The following is a 17,308-nucleotide window of genomic DNA, read 5'->3' as shown; positions in this document are numbered from 1 at the left end:
CTTTTTCTGAAAATATCACAGAAAAAGTTGCTCTGGTGACCTTCTGGATTGTGGGTCTGTATCCCTACCAAAATACGTAAGTGAGCAAAGCTAAATGAGCACGGTTGTCCCATGTGCTCTGACTGGTCTGCGTGGTGGGCACTGAGAAAGTGAGGATGAGGATGGCTGTGTTGTCATCAAGTACCCTTGTGGGAGAGGGGCTTGTTGGCTTTGTCCTGTTGAGGATGAGCAAAACAAATCTTGAAAGTACGTGAGGGCTACGCAGAGGAAGAAATGGGTGGGTGGGTGTGAAATACCTCCTAGTTCAAAGAAAAGGCTTGTGTGAAATGCTTTTAAGAAGTAACCCTGATGTAAGTGGATGGCTTAACGGTACGGTGGTGTAGTGGGTCCTCGGTGGTGCTCTGTTAGTCCAAGACGACCTCTGCTGAGGCTGGTAAAATAGTTATAGCTTGTGTCATGTGTAACCCCGCGGTTCGATCATTGCTGTGCAGCACGTAGAGAGGATCTCAAGTGTTACGTTGTGCTCTCCAGCTGGGGCGTCTGCTTGAAGGCAATAGGAAGCTGCAGCGGTGCCTGATACCCAGTGGGCGCGATGTTAGGGTCCTCGAGCTTTTAAGAACGCCTAATCTGGTGTTTAATTTACTAGCCTGCGTGGGGCCTGCTGCCAAGGCTCCAACTGTTGCATAATGTTACACAGGAGGAATTGCTGGCAGTTTTCAAGCTGGCTATCATTCCAGATCACTCCCACGCAAAGGAAATTGTAGCATATATGTAACTCTGAGGCTTTTTGTGCTGCTCTCAGCACAATCTAAAATTAAAAAAATAACTAGGAAAACTAGAAAGAGTTTGCCTGCTCGGTCTGTAGTCCCTCTGCTTGTAGGAGCCTCATCTGCAGTCTTGCATGTGGAAGAGAATCCAGACAGTGACAGGTAAGAACGAAAGCCTTGCAAAGAAGCTGCACCTGAATCGTATGTTTGTTTTTGGTTTTTTTTTTTTCTTAAACTCTAAGCATTAAAATTGCCAAGTATCTTATAAAAAAAACCTATGGAATCCTCTTTTGGCTCAAACTGTTCTTTCATGTTCCGTGAATTTTGTGATTCCAGAAAAAGTCAGACCCTTAATACTCAGACATCACAGGGCATTGTAAGATTCCCCCTCATTTCCATGCATGCCTGTTCCATACCCGTTTTCCTGTCAGTCTGATTCGTAATGTTCAAAAACATTCACTGCATATTTCCTTCTTCCCCACAGCAACAGCCCGAGTCTGAGACTGTTCATCTGTTCATCCCAGCCTTGGCAGTTGGAGCTATTATTGGCAAGCAGGGACAGCACATCAAACAACTTTCTCGTTTTGCAGGCGCATCTATTAAGGTATTATTATACTGACTAACTTTCTGTCTATTCTATGTGACACTTTCAGCAAGTTTGCACAAGCAGTGTTTTCATGAATGTCCTCCCCCACTCCGTGCTTAGAATGTGATGTGATAAATGGTACATTTGTTTATAAATCATCTTTTAATCTTCCTTGAGACAAGATAATTAGAAGCATGTTTTCAAATGTCTCCTGAGGTGTGAAATATAAGCTGCAACGAAAACTACTTTGGTGGTCTCAATTTCTTAGAAACAGGCTTACATCTTAATGATGCAGTGCTTAAAGGCTTTCTCGTTGCTTTTGGTAAAATCAAAATTGGTGAGGTAAATTCCCCTTCTAAAAACAGCATCACAGGTGAAGTCTCCTACTGCTGCGGCCATTCTTGCTTTGCTCCAGATGGATTGGTCTGCGCTGTCTCCACACCTCAGTGGTCGTGTTTTAAAATCACCCATGTACTCCAAGCTCCTGGGGTCAGTCAGTTCTTTACTATCCCATTTACTGTGGCACCCTGCTTTACCAGCCAGCTGTTTGCGTGCTGACTGCCTCAGTGCAGCTAAGAACAAGATGGTTTGCTGAGGTTGTCCTAATGGAAGCTTAAGGTAGAATTTTAGTCAGTTTGGTTGAAATCCTCCTTGGCTGTGTATAGAGAGGTTAGCACCAGTTGCAGTTGTAGGAAGGCCTTGGGTTTCTGCTGCTAATGCTGTTGAAACCACAAGTATCTTCTCTAAAAATGCTGGAGCTTTTTTCTTGTAAATTGCTATTCTGTGCTGTAAAGATAGTGTTTTGGCCTAAATCAAAAAAAGAAAAAAGTTATTAAAAAATTACAGTATGTAGCTTTGTTACGTGCTGTTAGATTGACATTTTCCTGCATGGATTAAGCGAATGTTTTCTTCCGAGTTCTCTTTTTGCTCGGGAGTTGTGGCCTGTTTAGTGAGTGCTGTGGCAGGGATGTGCCAAAGATCAGGGCAGAGGGGCAGGCGCTGGCTGTGCTGAGTTGAGCTTGGTGAAGCCGGTGCGGCTGGGCTTGGCTTGGAAGGTGCTCATCTAAGTGTGCAGAGCTAAAAAATTGGGGAGCCCTGATGAATGAGCCTTGCGTGTGGTTTGCTGAATGCCAATCCATTTACGTGCCAGTCCATTTACTGGCGTGCTGCCCAATTCCGTCCTTTATCAAGCAGTACATTAAATAGTTGTTACACTACCCAGATGGTCTACATTAGTAGAGCACTAATCATATTTTTAGGGGGGAAATTGGAATAGAAGAAAGTGGGAGGTGTTGTTTTTTTTTTTTTCTTTATCAAATCTGTCTTGCATGGAGAGGTGTGATGTAGCACACGTATTTCCTCTTTCTGTCTCCATTCCCATCGTTTGAGATTAGTGGTGTTTGGAAGGTACTGCTAGATGGAGAGAGAAATATGAAAGAACCTGGACTTCCAAGAACCCGTTCAAACTAGTTCTTTAGTTGGCCCTTGGAAGACAGTGTAATGGAAAGGGAGTTTCCCGTGTTTCTCACGCATCTGGGTAACAGTAGCCTCAGGCGGCTTCTACTGGCTGGCACCCCTCTACCCAACACATTTAACATATCTGTATTAATTGAAATTCAGTTAAAAGTTTGCTAAAGCTCTGGTCTTTTGTTCCTTCAGTAGGAATAAAATAATCTTTGTGGAAATAAGATTAAATCTTGAGAACTGTACAGATACAGGGTATGCTTGCTATATTGGGAAGTTGCATGTATGCTTATCAATTAAAATAAAAACGTAACTTCATCTGTAATCTGCTAGAACAATATGGAGCAGCATGCTTGCTTCTGTGCGGAAGCGTTAAATATGGCAGTTAGTAGTAATTTATGCAGAACTTCTAAATTTCCATCCTATTGACCATCTGCCCTGTATCATAACTTTTGAACAAAATAATAAATTGTGAATCATCAAGGAATCCGTGCTTTTAGCTAAGAGTTGGAGGGAGTGATTCTTGAGTAACTTTTAACTTGCCGAACTGTAGTAATCGTACTTTGTGGAGGAAGTAAGTCTTTGTGCATGACACTGCACTTGTTTTGAGTTGTGCTGTAGATTGTTACACGTGAAAACATTTTACATCCCCGTGCATCATCTCTGTGCTCGTGTCGAGCTTTGTACATCTGATGAAACTAGTTAGCCATGAAGTAAGACTAAATAAACTGCGGATGCATCAGGGTTCTGCGTAAGGCTGCCGTGTCCAGCCCATCGCTTCAGAGGTGCACATGGCTGTGGATGAGCTCAGGTTGTGTCCCTGTGCCGGGGATCATTGCTGGGCAGTACAAGCTCGGCGTGGGACTCCAGCAGACAGAATTCATCAGCAGAGCAGCCAGGCAGAGATTTCTGGGCTGTCTGCTGCCCACCCTGTGCTACAGTGCTGGGACCTGTTGGGCACCATTGGCATCTTCTTGGTTATAGCTTATTCCCGGAGGAGCCCTTCCTGTCTCTGAAGGAGTTGGAATGAGTGTTGTAGGTTTGGGTGTATGAAGTTGTCAGGTTGTGATTTGGCGTATGGAAGATTAGTAACTGGAAAACAACCAATGTGAAGCCACTTCTCTCGGAGGTCAAAAATCACCGCTTAGATACTATTTGTATGTATGTAAGTTCTCTTTCCAAGAGCAGACAGGCAAAATTAACACTGAAGTCTCCTAGGTTGCCCCTTCGGCCACAGAAATGTTAGTTTCTTTCACAGCCCTCAGCCACATTTTACTCCAGCTGCTGAGAACAGGACATTCCGAGATAAAAGCAAAGCAAGAGATGTCCCAGAACACTTAAACACATGTAAGATGTAACTAAAGCTTGATGGAAAATATTTTTCCTAAAATGTCAGTAAAAGTGATGGCGTTCACTAAGAAAGCATGAGGAGACAGAGAGGCAAGTTACAATGTCCATTTTAATTGAATGGCAATTAAGCTGAGCTCCGTTCAGCCAGCTGCCTCCAAATGTGCCTCAGAAATTTGTCCCTCTAAAATACCTGTGTTTCAAAGAATGAATTGATCTAGTCTGTGCTTGCCCTTACCACAATGTCATGTCATGTGAACGTATGGCTGTAAAAAGAATGTGTATTTTTAGATATAGCCAACTGGAATGCAGAAATCCTATGAAAAATAAATACACAAACCAGATAACTGGTATATAATGTCTTCTCCATCTTAGGTTACAATATGAACAATTACATAAACTTCCGTAAGCAAAATTCTTCAGTGAAAATGATGCATGGTGACTGGTAACTTGTCTGAAATAAGCTACAGCTGTTAAATATGAATAACATCCCTATGCCAACAGCTAAGATGAAATCCTGTAGTGTTTAATATATTGCCCATTCAACAGCAGCTATGTAATACTAGATGCAACAATGGAAATGTCAGTTGTGATAAACAAAAGATTAATCCAGAATGTCAGAGGCTAGTTTGAATTATTTAATGCCACTGGAGTCTGAGAACAACACCCACAGAAATCTTACTTTTGTGGTGACATGAACTGCTAAAGACCCTACAGGCATCTCTGTCTCTGGTCTGGTGGAGCTTAATTTTTATTTGGGTCACACAAGTAAGTGTCTGTAGATACAAGCCCCGTGGAAACTGCTAACTCATTGTCCAGTATAGAGGAAGGTTTTGGATCTGTGTTAGTTACAACAGTAAAGCGATCTCGTGTTCTCAGGGGGATGGACGCAAACTTTTGCCAATGAGCAAAACTTGTTAGAAAGACTATTTAAGTTAGCGGGTAGGGATGAGAATCTCTGTCTTAACCATTCTTGTCTTTTTAAAGGCTACATGACTTGCATCACTCAGCCACATGAAAACGGCTTGTGGGATTTTGCCATATGTGGCTGAATAGCTGTGCCTTGAATTTTCAGAAGTAAATTTGCTTATGGCTTAGCCAATTTCTCCGTATTTCATTATAGCTAATTAATGCACTTTAAAGAGAACAGCCCCGTCATGACTGAAGTGTAATGCTGCTGCTGTAACGAATAATTTTTCACTCTTGAACAGAATGTGAGATTGAAACGGGGAGGAGGTGGCTTTAAACTATTCCTTCAAAAGACAGCTACCAAAAAGCTATGTTTATCCGTTCCAGATTGCCCCTGCTGAAGGACCAGATGCCAAGCTGAGAATGGTTATCATCACTGGACCACCAGAAGCTCAGTTCAAGGTACAATACATAAAAACTTGTCAGTGCGTAGTGGCCTTTGGACTGTAAGGAACAATACTGAAAACAAAACACTTGGTTCCAAGCACCATTTTATTCAGAATTTTAGTAAACGCTTGGTTTTTGCTGAAAGGTATCTCATATGAATAGGAGTAATACTATGGGAGGCCGTGTCTGGTCACCTGAAAACTGGTGCGAGTTTCATGTAAGTTAGAATCAAGTGTAGCATGAAAATATGGCCATACTACATTCCTGACTTTCCCTTTTATCTACAAGCACAGTAGTGCAGTGTTTCTAGCTTGCCTTATTACATGCAACAGTTTATTGTGTTGAAATAACAAAGCTGACAAGACGAGAGACTGAGTCTTCCCAGGTTGCTGTTGTGCGCCAACTAGAAAATGCTTTTTGGGTAGCTGTACAGATAAATGCAAGGTTTCTAATTGTATTTCCACTACAACTACAAGGAGATAGTCAACCTGTTTATCCCATTTCTGTTCAAATTGAGCTCTGGAGCAGCCTTCTGCCTTAAGTGCCAAAGGATAAATCTAGTTACCCCAAAAGGAGTTGACTGCGTTAGGAGTGATGCAGGCAGCTCAGCGCAGCAACCTGGCCTCGTTACAGATGAGGCCCAGAGCAGGTAGAAAATCACTTGAGCGTTTGTGTCTTGGCATCGTTCTCTTGCCTGTTCTCGTTTTTGTCTTTGTGTTTTTGCTTCGGGGCATCTCGCAAGAAGGTGGTGTACAAACTTCAGGCATATCTAGAATCAGTTTCATTAATGCCTTTAGGAGTTTTGGAGAAGTATCAGGGCAGGTATTTTGCAGTGGTAACAGTGAACTTAGACGCACTTGGAATTATTGCTCAGCTACCATATATGTTTGAGAAAGGTATTGAAGGCAAAGCATAATTTAGAAGCTCTGCCTCCTTGAGGTTTTCTGTGTGCATGTGGGCTTGGCCTCATGGCCTATTCCACAGATGGCATGCTCTTGCGATCTGGGATCAGGATTTTAGATTCTGGTTACCTTTTTTTTCCGTCAGATATTGGTGAACTTGCCCTCAAAGAGTATCAGGCCAAAGTAGATTTGGGTGTCCCTTATCCTAACGCCTCACGTAGGCAAAGGCTTGTCCTTGGGTTTCCTCCCTAAGACAGACTTGAAGCCCCACAGAGCTCTTTTGCCAGCTCTTCTCCCCAGCCTGGATAATGCAAGGAGAAAGTCTCCCTTTTCTGCACCCCACATACTGGTTAAAACCACATCAGTCAGTCACTTCTCTACCCTTGGGCTTCTGCTTGCGAAGAGGGATCGATGTACTAGCACAGATGCTGCTGCTTAGTGTGCTGGTCTTGTGAAGGAGGGGGGTTCTCTCCTGGGGCTTCCTTCAGCTCCAGTCCTCGTATCTCTTACTACTCTGAGCAATGCCCTCTTGACCAACGTGGGCAGAGGCAAAGTTCAGTCCTTTCTTTTACCACCACTGTTGGCCTGAAGCACGCCTTACAGTCAGGGCCAAGCTTCATTAATGCTGTCCTTAAGCTCTGTTGAAGAAGGGTCGTCTTTATCTTTGGGCATAGGCTATTGCTTGTTAGGCACAGGGAACGTCATCTGGGTGTACAACAACTTGAAGAGGGAATAGCTGCTGCTCAAATGAGTAACCAGCTCTCAGAGAGGTGGTGTCATCCCAGAGCCTGTGAGATGGGCATCCTTTCCCTACTACGTTGTGTTCTGCTGCTCGCGATTCGTGTCCATGGTGGCTGCGGTGGCTTGCACCCCTTCCTTCCTCAGCTGCAGTGGCCTGAGGATGTTGCAGCATGCAGGGCTATTAATCAGCAAGGCGAAGGGAGGAGAATATGCCACTGTTCCCGCCTCTGCTGCAGTGCTCCCTAGAGTTTAGGCAGACCTGTGACACCAATGTTCAGGAAGGATCATGTTGCCTTGGGGTCCGCGACACGTGCAAGCAAAGTGGAATCTAGTGTAGGACCACATTTCAGCCACTACTTTACTCTGAAGGAGCTGCAGCCCAGTTAGGTTGTTTCCCTACCTTAAAGACTCTTCCAAGAGCTGAAGGATTTGGGATGTTGGAAATACATCATCTATCTCTTAAAAAGTCAGCATCCCCCCATGCTTTATAACTCAGCAGTAATGTGTGCTTTTTTGCTGTAGTACCTCTCCCACCGAGCCCTGCAGCCTGTGCAGGCTGTCAAGGTGTTATGCACATGAAAAGCATTGCTACTGAAATTAAAAGAGCTCCACTGGCTACTGTCTGTCTCTAACAAATTTGGGAATAGTGTCAAAATGTGTCAAAAGATGATGGCTGGGAACAGTATTTTATCTGCTCTTGGCAAACCCTTTTGAAGTGTTTTCCTGGAGCAGGGATCTCTGATTCTCTAAGGCTTTTGATGGTGCCAGAATATGGTAGTTATATTGAGGTTTTGTACAGCTTTTTTTGTAGTCTTTTGTGTCACTGGAAAAGCTGGTAGCTTTTGTCCTCTGTGACAGGATCCCGCAACCTGAGTCTGACTTAGACCAAATACTGAGTATTTTCAGCTCCAAGGTCACAAAATGTCTTTCATCTTACCCATTCTAGAGTGGAATGAACTTGAGTAGGGGTTTAGGACATGAGCTAGAAATAAGATAAAATAAGTTGCCACTATTTAAAGTAATTATCACATCATGCAATCTTTGGAGTTCTCGTATTCCGTTGGAGTGGTGGCCTGTAAGATGGTTTGATATAGCGTGTACACGGTGACAGGGCTCTTGCGTGTGATTTGAAGGTGATAAAGAATCTGAACTGGAAAGGCTTTGTGGTCCTAGGTCTATGGCCTTTACAGAGCATCTCTCTTCAGTATCTCAAGAGAAGTGTTCTTTTGATGCCTCTAGGAGATGCAGAGCAGAAGACCTGGTTACCATCTCTCAAGAATTCCCTGATGAACAGCAGGGAATAAGGAAATAAATGTATTTAAAAATCAACAAGATTCACGAGCTTAGTCTCAGCAGACAATTCTTCTTGCTACCTGGCATTTGCGTGCTCCCCAGAAAAGAACTGTGTGCTGGTTGGAGTAATACTGTTCCCATGGTGCTATTTTACTGTTTAGATCTAGGCAGTTTGATTTTTCACTTTAGAAAATTGAGGAAAGTCAGATTTATTTATTTATTTTTACACAATATGTTGTAATGGATTGTAAAAGTAAGCTGATTGCTCTAACTGGAGTCTGTCTTTATCCCATGATGTGGCGGTGGTGGGTTGTGGCGCGCTTTTTTTTTATTATTTTATTTTAACATCCTTAAAATAATTGGTTTCTGAGCCAATTAATTGCATTCTGTGCTTCTGGGTGTAATAAAATGCTTCAGCCAGACAGTTCTTCTCTTGACCACTCTGTACCTCTACAGACGTGCAATGGTTTATTTTAAAAGCAGTATTCCTACTGAAAAGCAGAATAATGATGAACTCTGTTAAATTGCTCCATGATTCCCTGGTTCGTCATGCAAACTTTAAAGTTGGACAGCAGTGCTGCTTAGTTTGGTACAAGGACTTCTTTTAAGAAAAATAGTTATTTTATTTATTGGTGAAAACACTTGGTCAGGGTTGTGTACTGGGAATTCTTCTGTCTGGAATTTCTTGAAATTAACTAGATTTCAATAAGTGCATTCTCTAACTGAAAGCATTTTTGCAGGCTCAAGGGAGAATCTATGGAAAACTTAAAGAGGAGAATTTCTTTGGACCTAAAGAAGAAGTGAAACTTGAGGCTCATATAAAAGTGCCATCCTATGCTGCTGGTAGAGTTATTGGTAAAGGAGGCAAAACAGTAAGTAGCTGAAATAAATCTTTTAGCGTTGTTCAGTTATGTTCTTTATTTAATTGTGTATATGTGTATGTCTTAAACATTTTGCTAAGTAATAGCTAATTCTTTGAAGTTATGTTAAAGCAGGTGCTGTTTTCTTAGCTGTACTTGTTAAGCTTTCATTTCTTTTAGAGTAGAGGCATGAGAAGTGAATCTCATAGAATGATTTATTTAATCTAAAAAATTGTCTAACAAAAATTGGTAGTCCCAGTCAGATCTTGCAGGGCTTTATTAATAGAAATCCAGTTCTTCCATTTGGAATGAATACATTCCCACTCAAGACCTGCTTCTGTGAACTTTAGTTTATGCCAGATTTCGCTAATCTCACTTAATTAAAATCAAATCCAGTGTATCCAGAGGTAGCATTTCTGGCCAATACTGAGTGAAAGCATGATTTCTAAATTAGTAGGAAATTAAGACATGTTTAGACCTCAGTATTACAAAAAACTACACTTGTTTTTGCTTCAACTTAATTGATGACGTTTCTTAGGCTCAGTTTGTTGCGTAAAATCAAGTTACTGAGATTTTTTTCAATCCTGGAAAGGGGCTGGTACTCTGGTATTTTCACGTGGTTGTAAGTCAGGAGCTAGCTGATATTTGCAGAGATGGTTCAGTCCTGGGTCTCCACCCTTGAGTGCAATGGGGTCTTGAAGTTAAGTGTTAGGAGGCAACGTGGCCTCTTTTCTTACTTGTGGTGGTAAGAAGTTTAAGGACAAACATCTCTGAAAAGTTGTTCATCTGAAACGTTACTGATTAAATAATGCTATGCATTTCTAAAATAAAATGAGTCTAAATGGGTCAAAACTCTAACCTTACCTCTACTTAACGTTATGGAAGCTGAAAGGCTATTGAAAATGATTTGGACACTTCTCATCATTCAGTTTGGAGTTTTTCATCTTGTGGAGATTCTTCAAGGAAAAATGTATAAATTGACTTTTTTCCTCCCTACATTACACATTGTATGAGTTTTCTGACCTTAAACATGTAAACTCGACTGTAAACACTGCAGCATATCTTTGCTTTTTAAAATCATGTATTTAACACCTTCTGTGCGTTGTATTTAGTCTTTAAAATGCTTCTACAAACGCAGAGAAGTTGGTGCTAACTTTTATGTTGGAGACACGAAAGGCTAATCCCGCAGAGTGCACGCTGCTGCACAAAGATGCTTTTTGTTAATGGGTTTCTTCTTTTAAAGGGAACTTAGACAATGATGTTTCTGTGGTCAGCAGTATCTTTGAGGCTTGGTGGCTGTGGGATATTTGTTTGCGTAGGATTTTCTGACTTCTACTATCTATTTACAGGTAAATGAGCTTCAAAACTTGACAAGTGCAGAAGTTGTAGTTCCTCGTGACCAGACACCTGATGAAAATGATCAGGTGGTTGTGAAAATAACTGGTCACTTCTATGCATGCCAGGTAGGAGGACTGGAATGAATTTCTGTATTATCTTGATGCTTCCACGGTCTGTCTTTTATATCCATGTGCAGAGCCAAGGGATGGAAGACTTTTACTCAGGATACAGAAAGCACTGCTTGCCAGGCTCCTCTAGTTGTCTTGCTGCAATAAACTTTCCTCATGCCAGTGAGAGAGATTTATAACGATATTGCACTGTTACATAGGTAAAACAATCTCCCTGAATTCTCTCATTGATATATGTAGGCTCTGGCACTGCTAAAACTTTCAAATCGAAAGAAAGCCCAAGTTGTGATTGGACTGAAATTCAGATGGAAGGGAGGTACAAGCCATCTCATAGGGTGCAGTTCTTGCCAGGTTCTGTATATGCAACATGTCTACATCACTCGATCTGATTTAGTATCATAAAGAAAAGGATCACAAGATTCCTTCCCTCACTTAACTTTTAGTTCAGTCCAGTTTCTTTTGACACTTTGCTACAGGTGGCTTGTAGTTCAGGAAGGATATGGGAAGGCTGGTTAAGTCCTGTAAGTCTGGCCTTCTGGATTCCCTGTTGTAGAAAAAAAAATTGTTCATACTCTATTAAAATACACAGTGGGTTCTTGTAAAACATTATTATCTCCAGAGGAGTAAAACAAAAGTAGCCCGTAGCTTCAGCAGCCTGTGCTCGTGTGTGCTGTAGTACAGATGACCGTGCAGGTAGCTATGGTAATTGGGGAAGGAAGAAAAATCAAAAAATTGCACATCGTTACTAACCCAAGCGTATTTTAACTGATGAGTAATCTTGTCAGTACTAGGAATTTAGTTATTCCAGACTTTCTTAATCCCAGTAGCATCTACAGTTGATTTGTAAACAGCAGTCACTGCAGCATGGCGTCATGATGGGGTGTTTCTTCTTGTGTCCTCCAGCTTGCTCAGAGGAAAATTCAGGAAATACTGGCTCAGGTAAGAAGGCAGCAGCAACAGCAAAAAACATTGCAAAGCGGACAGCCTCAGCCGAGACGGAAATAAAGGTTTAGGAAATGGCCCATCAGAGACAGATGCCAGACCAAAGACAGACTGTGCGACAGAGACGGGTGGTGAGCACCTGTTGAAGCTATATGCAGAAGATCCACCAAGCCAATCACCTGTTCGAGGACCAGGCAACCGTTGAACGCTGTCTCTGAGAATGTATTCTTTAGGCTCTCTCAAACTTTTGAAACCCAGCTTTAAAAATAAGGACCCCTTCACTTCCCTTTTGTTCTATTCTCACAATTTAACATAAACTCGTTAGTCTTTTTTTATTGTTCTTATTATTCCCCAACAATTTTAGAACTTGGTTTAATGAAGCTTTCTCTTCTGAGTTCACTGGTTTAAAAAAAAAAAAGAAAAAAAAGAAAAAAAAACCAACAAAAAAAAGGCATTGCTCTTATAGGTCCAGTTGTAAAAGAAGAAACACATTTGGAGGGTGGGATTGCGGGTGGGCTAGGGTTAGAGCAAGGGCATTGACAAGAGTTTAAGTGTTAGTCCCAATGTTGAAACAAGTGGCATTTTTTAAAAAGAATTTGGTTGCATTTTTACATAACACTGCCATGAATAACCTAAGGGAAGTGTTGAATGGTGTTGGCCAGGGCATAAAAAGATAAATATGCATTTTACTAAACTACCTCAGGCATTTAGTACCTCAATGAGAAATTGTTCCTTTTTTGCTTTTTTTTTGGTATTTTGTATACTTTATAAAGCTAATAGTTCTTGAGCATTTTATTTTTTTAAAAAAAATTAAAATTTGATCAGCCACCAGCCAGGAGTACTACAGACTTATCGGGGAAAAATATAGTAGAGCACTTCTAGCTGCTGGCTGATGGGAGTAAGGTGGGTAAAAAAACATAGCCTCAGATTTTCTGAGGGCTTCAACACCATCATTTGTTTAAAAAAAAAAAAATTCAGTGAATGTTCAAAAGATAGTGAATGATGCCAACATTCTGATAGCAGCAATGCCGTTTAGTTTTCTTTTAAGATGGGATGAAAAAGTTTGTGACGGTACTTTTTTGGGAACAGGACAAGGAAGTGATGGCAAGAGGCTGGGGTTGGGGGAAAAAATTAGAAGGCTGCAAGAGGCTGAATTTTTTTTTGTGCTACTTGATTGAATGCATGAACCCTTTGTGCCTTTGACCATCACTACCTAATAATGCTACATTTAACCATTTGCAGCCCATTTGGACTTTGCCATTTTGTTCAAAGAGCAAGCTTCATCTTCAGTTTGATAGAACACTTGATCTGCTGGAGTGTATTGGAGGCCACAAGGGTCTCTGCTGCCTGCAGATCACATCATACTGCTTTCAGTTACCACGATGGGGGAAGGTCAAACAGTGTTTGATCACATTGAAAGATAATGAAAGGCTAAGTTTACATATCCAGCCGCTGTTATGGGCCACACTAAGCCACTTTGAAGGTTTAAAAATATTACAAGGAAAAAAAAACAAACAAAAACCAACAACCTCTCTAGCCTGGCTTATAATAGATGCAGCAGGATTTATGCACGTTCTGCAACCAACCATTAGAGGAAAAAAAAAATGTCAAAAGGCAGGGATAACGGGAAAGTTACCAAATTTTTTAATTTCCGAATGTAATTTGAATGATGATTGTGGTAATAGTGACACATTCAAGTTTCTACAATAAACTTCAGTCTACCTCAGTTTAAGAAAAAAAAAAATGTGGCAACACATGGTGCATAAAGACTGCTGTGTGTGTGTGTGTGTGCGCGTGCGCGCCTGTATGTGTGTGGTCGACAGAGCCATGCTATTACCTCTGAACCTTTTTTTTGTGATGTTTTTTGTGCATGAGATGATCAGAATCACCATGCTGCACTGATTTGAGGGGCACAATGAGCAAAAACATTTGTTTCATCATTTTGTTATCTACCTCTTAGGTTCATGTTGAAATAGAGGCATTACTACATAGACTAGATAATTTTCCCAAAGATCATTGTTGTACAGATTAGATAATTTTGAAAATGGTCTGAAGTGGTTTTCCTGCATCTCTTCTTTACTAATTGGTTTAAAAACCACAAACTTATGTTGTAGTTTTAGCAAAGAAAAATGAGTTTCTTTTCCTTTTTTGACAGTGACCTTCATCTAGCCTTTAGGATAATTTTTTTCTCTTACAATGAATTTAAAATTACTGAAGTATGAAAAGTCATAGCATTTTAATTTTCGTTGAGGCTTAAGTCAGTCTGATGTTCCTTTCTTAACATTTGAGGAGGATTTGACTTCATTATTTTCCATAAAAATTATTTACAAATAGGCGCTGCATTTACATCTGATGATTTAAATACTGTCATCTCTCTTAAATTTCTAGACTTAGTATGGTAAATCATGTTTTTCTTTTCAGTTGAGACTTGGTAATTTGGAGTATTTGGGAATAGCTAGAAAGTAAATACTGTAAATGATTTCAATATTCACAAAGTATGGATCATTTTTCATCTGTAATGTGCCCCCCAATGCAGCTCCACTTGCCAGATGCCTCTGAATGGAATAAAGAGTTTAACTCCTATCATCAGATAAAGTTGTGTGGTGTTTTTGTAAGTTAATGAGGCATAGGGACAGACTGTTCCAAGTATTTGTGGTACTTCAATCAAGTTGGTTTTCTGTCCATAATAATTACTGGATAAGGATGAACAGTCACCCACAGGTGTTCCGTAGCTGCTAGGGCACCCAGCAGCCACGTTACAATGTTTGCACTTCCCAATACAAGCAGTGACTTCTGTGGCTTATAATTCCTCTTCTCCCCCCCTCATATAAGAATGCTGTACAGTCTGTATTACGGCCGATTTGTTTGTGGATTCGGTCTTACGCAGTTCACCTAGGCTGATCTGCTGCGGAAGGGATGTGCACTCAACAGTCCCAACACAGGGCAAACATGAAAGAATCTTTTGAACAGGTTTGAAGTGAGATCTGAATTGCAGTTTTGTTTTTTTTTAAAAAAAATATTTTTTCGGCTGCTTTTTACCCAGTCCTTACATTGGTGCTCACAGCATGATGAGGCTGTGTAATGTACGTGGCCCTAGGAGCTCGGATAGGCAGGAGCAGTCACACCAGCAAGCAAACGTGGCTGCAACCCCCATCTTGCTCCTGCCACCCCACCCCCCCAAACACACACCACTTGCTGGTGCGGTGGTATTGCCTCTCAGTTTGGAGCCTTGTTAACACTGTTTGGAACAGAAATGAGACTAGACGTTTAACCAAATGCTTTAGAGTGAGAGGGAGGGATTGGGGAACGGAGGAGTGCCATGAATAATAGAATTCTTTATCTCTTAAAGAGGAGTGGAAAACCAAACTTGGTTTCCAGGCCCTTGCACCCTCCCACTTGTCTTCACAGCTCATTTTCTGGGACCAACCAGCAGAAAGAGGGAACTGAAGAAATGATGGCTGTAAAAGACACTGCGTAGGGAATTGCATTTCACAGGGAACTCTGAGCTTGTTCTTCCATGCCGGTATTGAGCTATTTTCTCAGAGCCAGCATCCATGCCCTTTGAGCAACGTGTAAGAAGTTAAGCCTTCCTCTGTATCACTGGTGCATTTGTGACAGCTAAACCCCTGACTGTTTTAAGCATTTGCTTAATCATGATGCTTTTATTTGCTTCTAACCTTCCAAAGCTTTTATTTCTGAGCTGCAATTTCAAAGGCATGCGCTCTGTGTGTTAGTTTCTGTTAAGTGAAGCATGCGTGCTGTGCGGGACAGCATGGTCTTGGCATGGTACTAGGGCATGGGATTCTTAAATGAACGTGAGGAATCGCGGAGGAGGCACTCGAGCTGGTCTGTAACGGAGATGGTAGCTCAACTGCTCGATAATGAAGTCCCTTGATGCAGTGCAGGAAATTAATGAAATGATGACAAAAGTTCCACCCTCGTAATTGTTTCTCCTCTTCATCCCATCATCAAGGGATCCCAGACAGCCAAACCTGCACAGGACTGAGTGATGAGCCTACGGACTCATTGGAAAAGCTGCTCGGTATTTTTATTTTACATGGAAATCGCCTGATCAATGGAACTGAAACCATTCCCCAACGTTTCCCTTCTGAAAGGGGTTTAGTGTTGCACGGTACTGACCATCCAGACCGCCTTTATTAATTCCTGCATCCCACCTTTTAAGAGTGTCAGGGCAAAGACTTGCCAAGTCAGGCAGGTGACCTGGCTGGGGCATCGCGGTAGCTCAGCACGGGTTATGACTGCTCCTGTTAAATGCAGGATGAGGAAGTTCTTTCCCTGAGCTGGCAGTCCTGATTTAATAGCAGCCACTGGATATTCAATAGAACTCCGTTTCACAACATGCTTTGGCAGTAAATTCAGTTATACTTTTTCATTTATTTTACTGATTTTTGTCTCCTTGGTTAATTTGATTTTTTTTTTTTGGTCTTGGTTTGCACGCTATTATCCCTTTCCAGCTGTAAGAGTCCTAGTCTGTTCACACAGAAGCTGTTCCCGAGCTCTTTATGTTTTTTTCTGGGTGCTGCTTTTGCTGCTGTGCTCTTTGAGATGGGATATACTGTACGCAGTTCTGGTTACTAAATGTGGGTTCACGTAACAGTGTAATGTTTGCTGAACCTGCCTCTATTCATTTAGTATTACTTATCTTCAGCAGCAGCAAAAGGCAAATGGTTTCAGGGAATGATCCAAAGTTACTCCCACGCATCCCTCCTAGGAGGAAATGCCTGGTTTAGAACCCATCATGCTGTAAGACAGCCAAGGTTATCTTCCCCCGTGTGGATTACTTCCTGACAAGTATTGCAAAGCATTTTGAAAACCTTTCTTTGCAGTCAGACTTAACACCAATACCTTTATTTCATGGGCAAAGATGTTTTATCTGCATAGTTTAACTACATTCAATAAATGTTCCTTTTGCTTAATTTGCAGAGCTATCTGCTGCCTCGTGTCACAGAGCAGGTGAGCTCAGAGGCAGTCACTCCTGAAAAAACAGGCTAGACAGAGCAAGAAAACACAACCACTCTGAAATGAGGAAGAAGGGGTGGGTTTTGGTTTTGGGGTTTTTTTGGTTTTTTTTTCAAAAAAAAGTGACCACCCTTTCCACCTGAACAAGCAGCTGCTGTGCAGGGAAGAGATGCAGACAGGGCTTGAAGTACTTTGTGGGGCTATGAGGTAAAAAAGGTGAGCGTCCTCAGGATCTGCTTCTGTTCCTGCTTCCTGATGCATGGCACAGCAAGCTTCTGCAGAAGACATCCTGTTCTAGCGATGAAAGCACTGTCCTACAGTGGAGAAAAGCATCTTGTTTTACACAGTTTTGTAACCATCTTGAAAGCTCTTCTAACTGGTTATGGGACCGTGCAGCAGTCAAAGAACACACAGCACTTCTGAAAGTGCTGAACAGACTGTTAGCAGCAAGTAAGGCTCAAGGACTAAGGAATTCCTTTAGAACCACTTTTGCCTGCCTCAGAGAAGCTGCCACAGTGTGTTGCCTCAGTGTCTTCTTCCAGAAACCAGGTGAGAGGAAAACTAGGAGAGGCACCAACTGCACTCTCAGAATGAGCTGAATGTT

General features: G+C 41.7%; 1 protein-coding gene across 2 annotated transcripts in view; it reads left to right on the top strand.

The window, feature by feature from the left end:
• Nucleotides 1-14,307, top strand: part of IGF2BP3 (insulin like growth factor 2 mRNA binding protein 3) — a 114,262-nt gene extending 99,955 nt beyond the window's left edge. For both annotated transcript variants that reach the window (XM_056334165.1, XM_056334164.1), the window contains 5 exons: nucleotides 1,252-1,371; nucleotides 5,461-5,535; nucleotides 9,197-9,328; nucleotides 10,666-10,779; nucleotides 11,686-14,307. In XM_056334165.1, coding sequence (XP_056190140.1) covers nucleotides 1,252-1,371; nucleotides 5,461-5,535; nucleotides 9,197-9,328; nucleotides 10,666-10,779; nucleotides 11,686-11,787 — 543 coding nt within the window. In that variant the 3' untranslated portion in view covers nucleotides 11,788-14,307. The remainder of the gene's footprint in view (nucleotides 1-1,251; nucleotides 1,372-5,460; nucleotides 5,536-9,196; nucleotides 9,329-10,665; nucleotides 10,780-11,685) is intronic.
• Nucleotides 14,308-17,308: the final 3,001 nt, after the last annotated feature.

Source organism: Falco biarmicus, chromosome 4, assembly GCF_023638135.1.
Source record: "Falco biarmicus isolate bFalBia1 chromosome 4, bFalBia1.pri, whole genome shotgun sequence".
NCBI lineage: Eukaryota > Metazoa > Chordata > Aves > Falconiformes > Falconidae > Falco > Falco biarmicus.
Note: the sequence above shows the minus strand (reverse complement) of the source record. Positions and strands in the feature narration are given on the sequence as shown.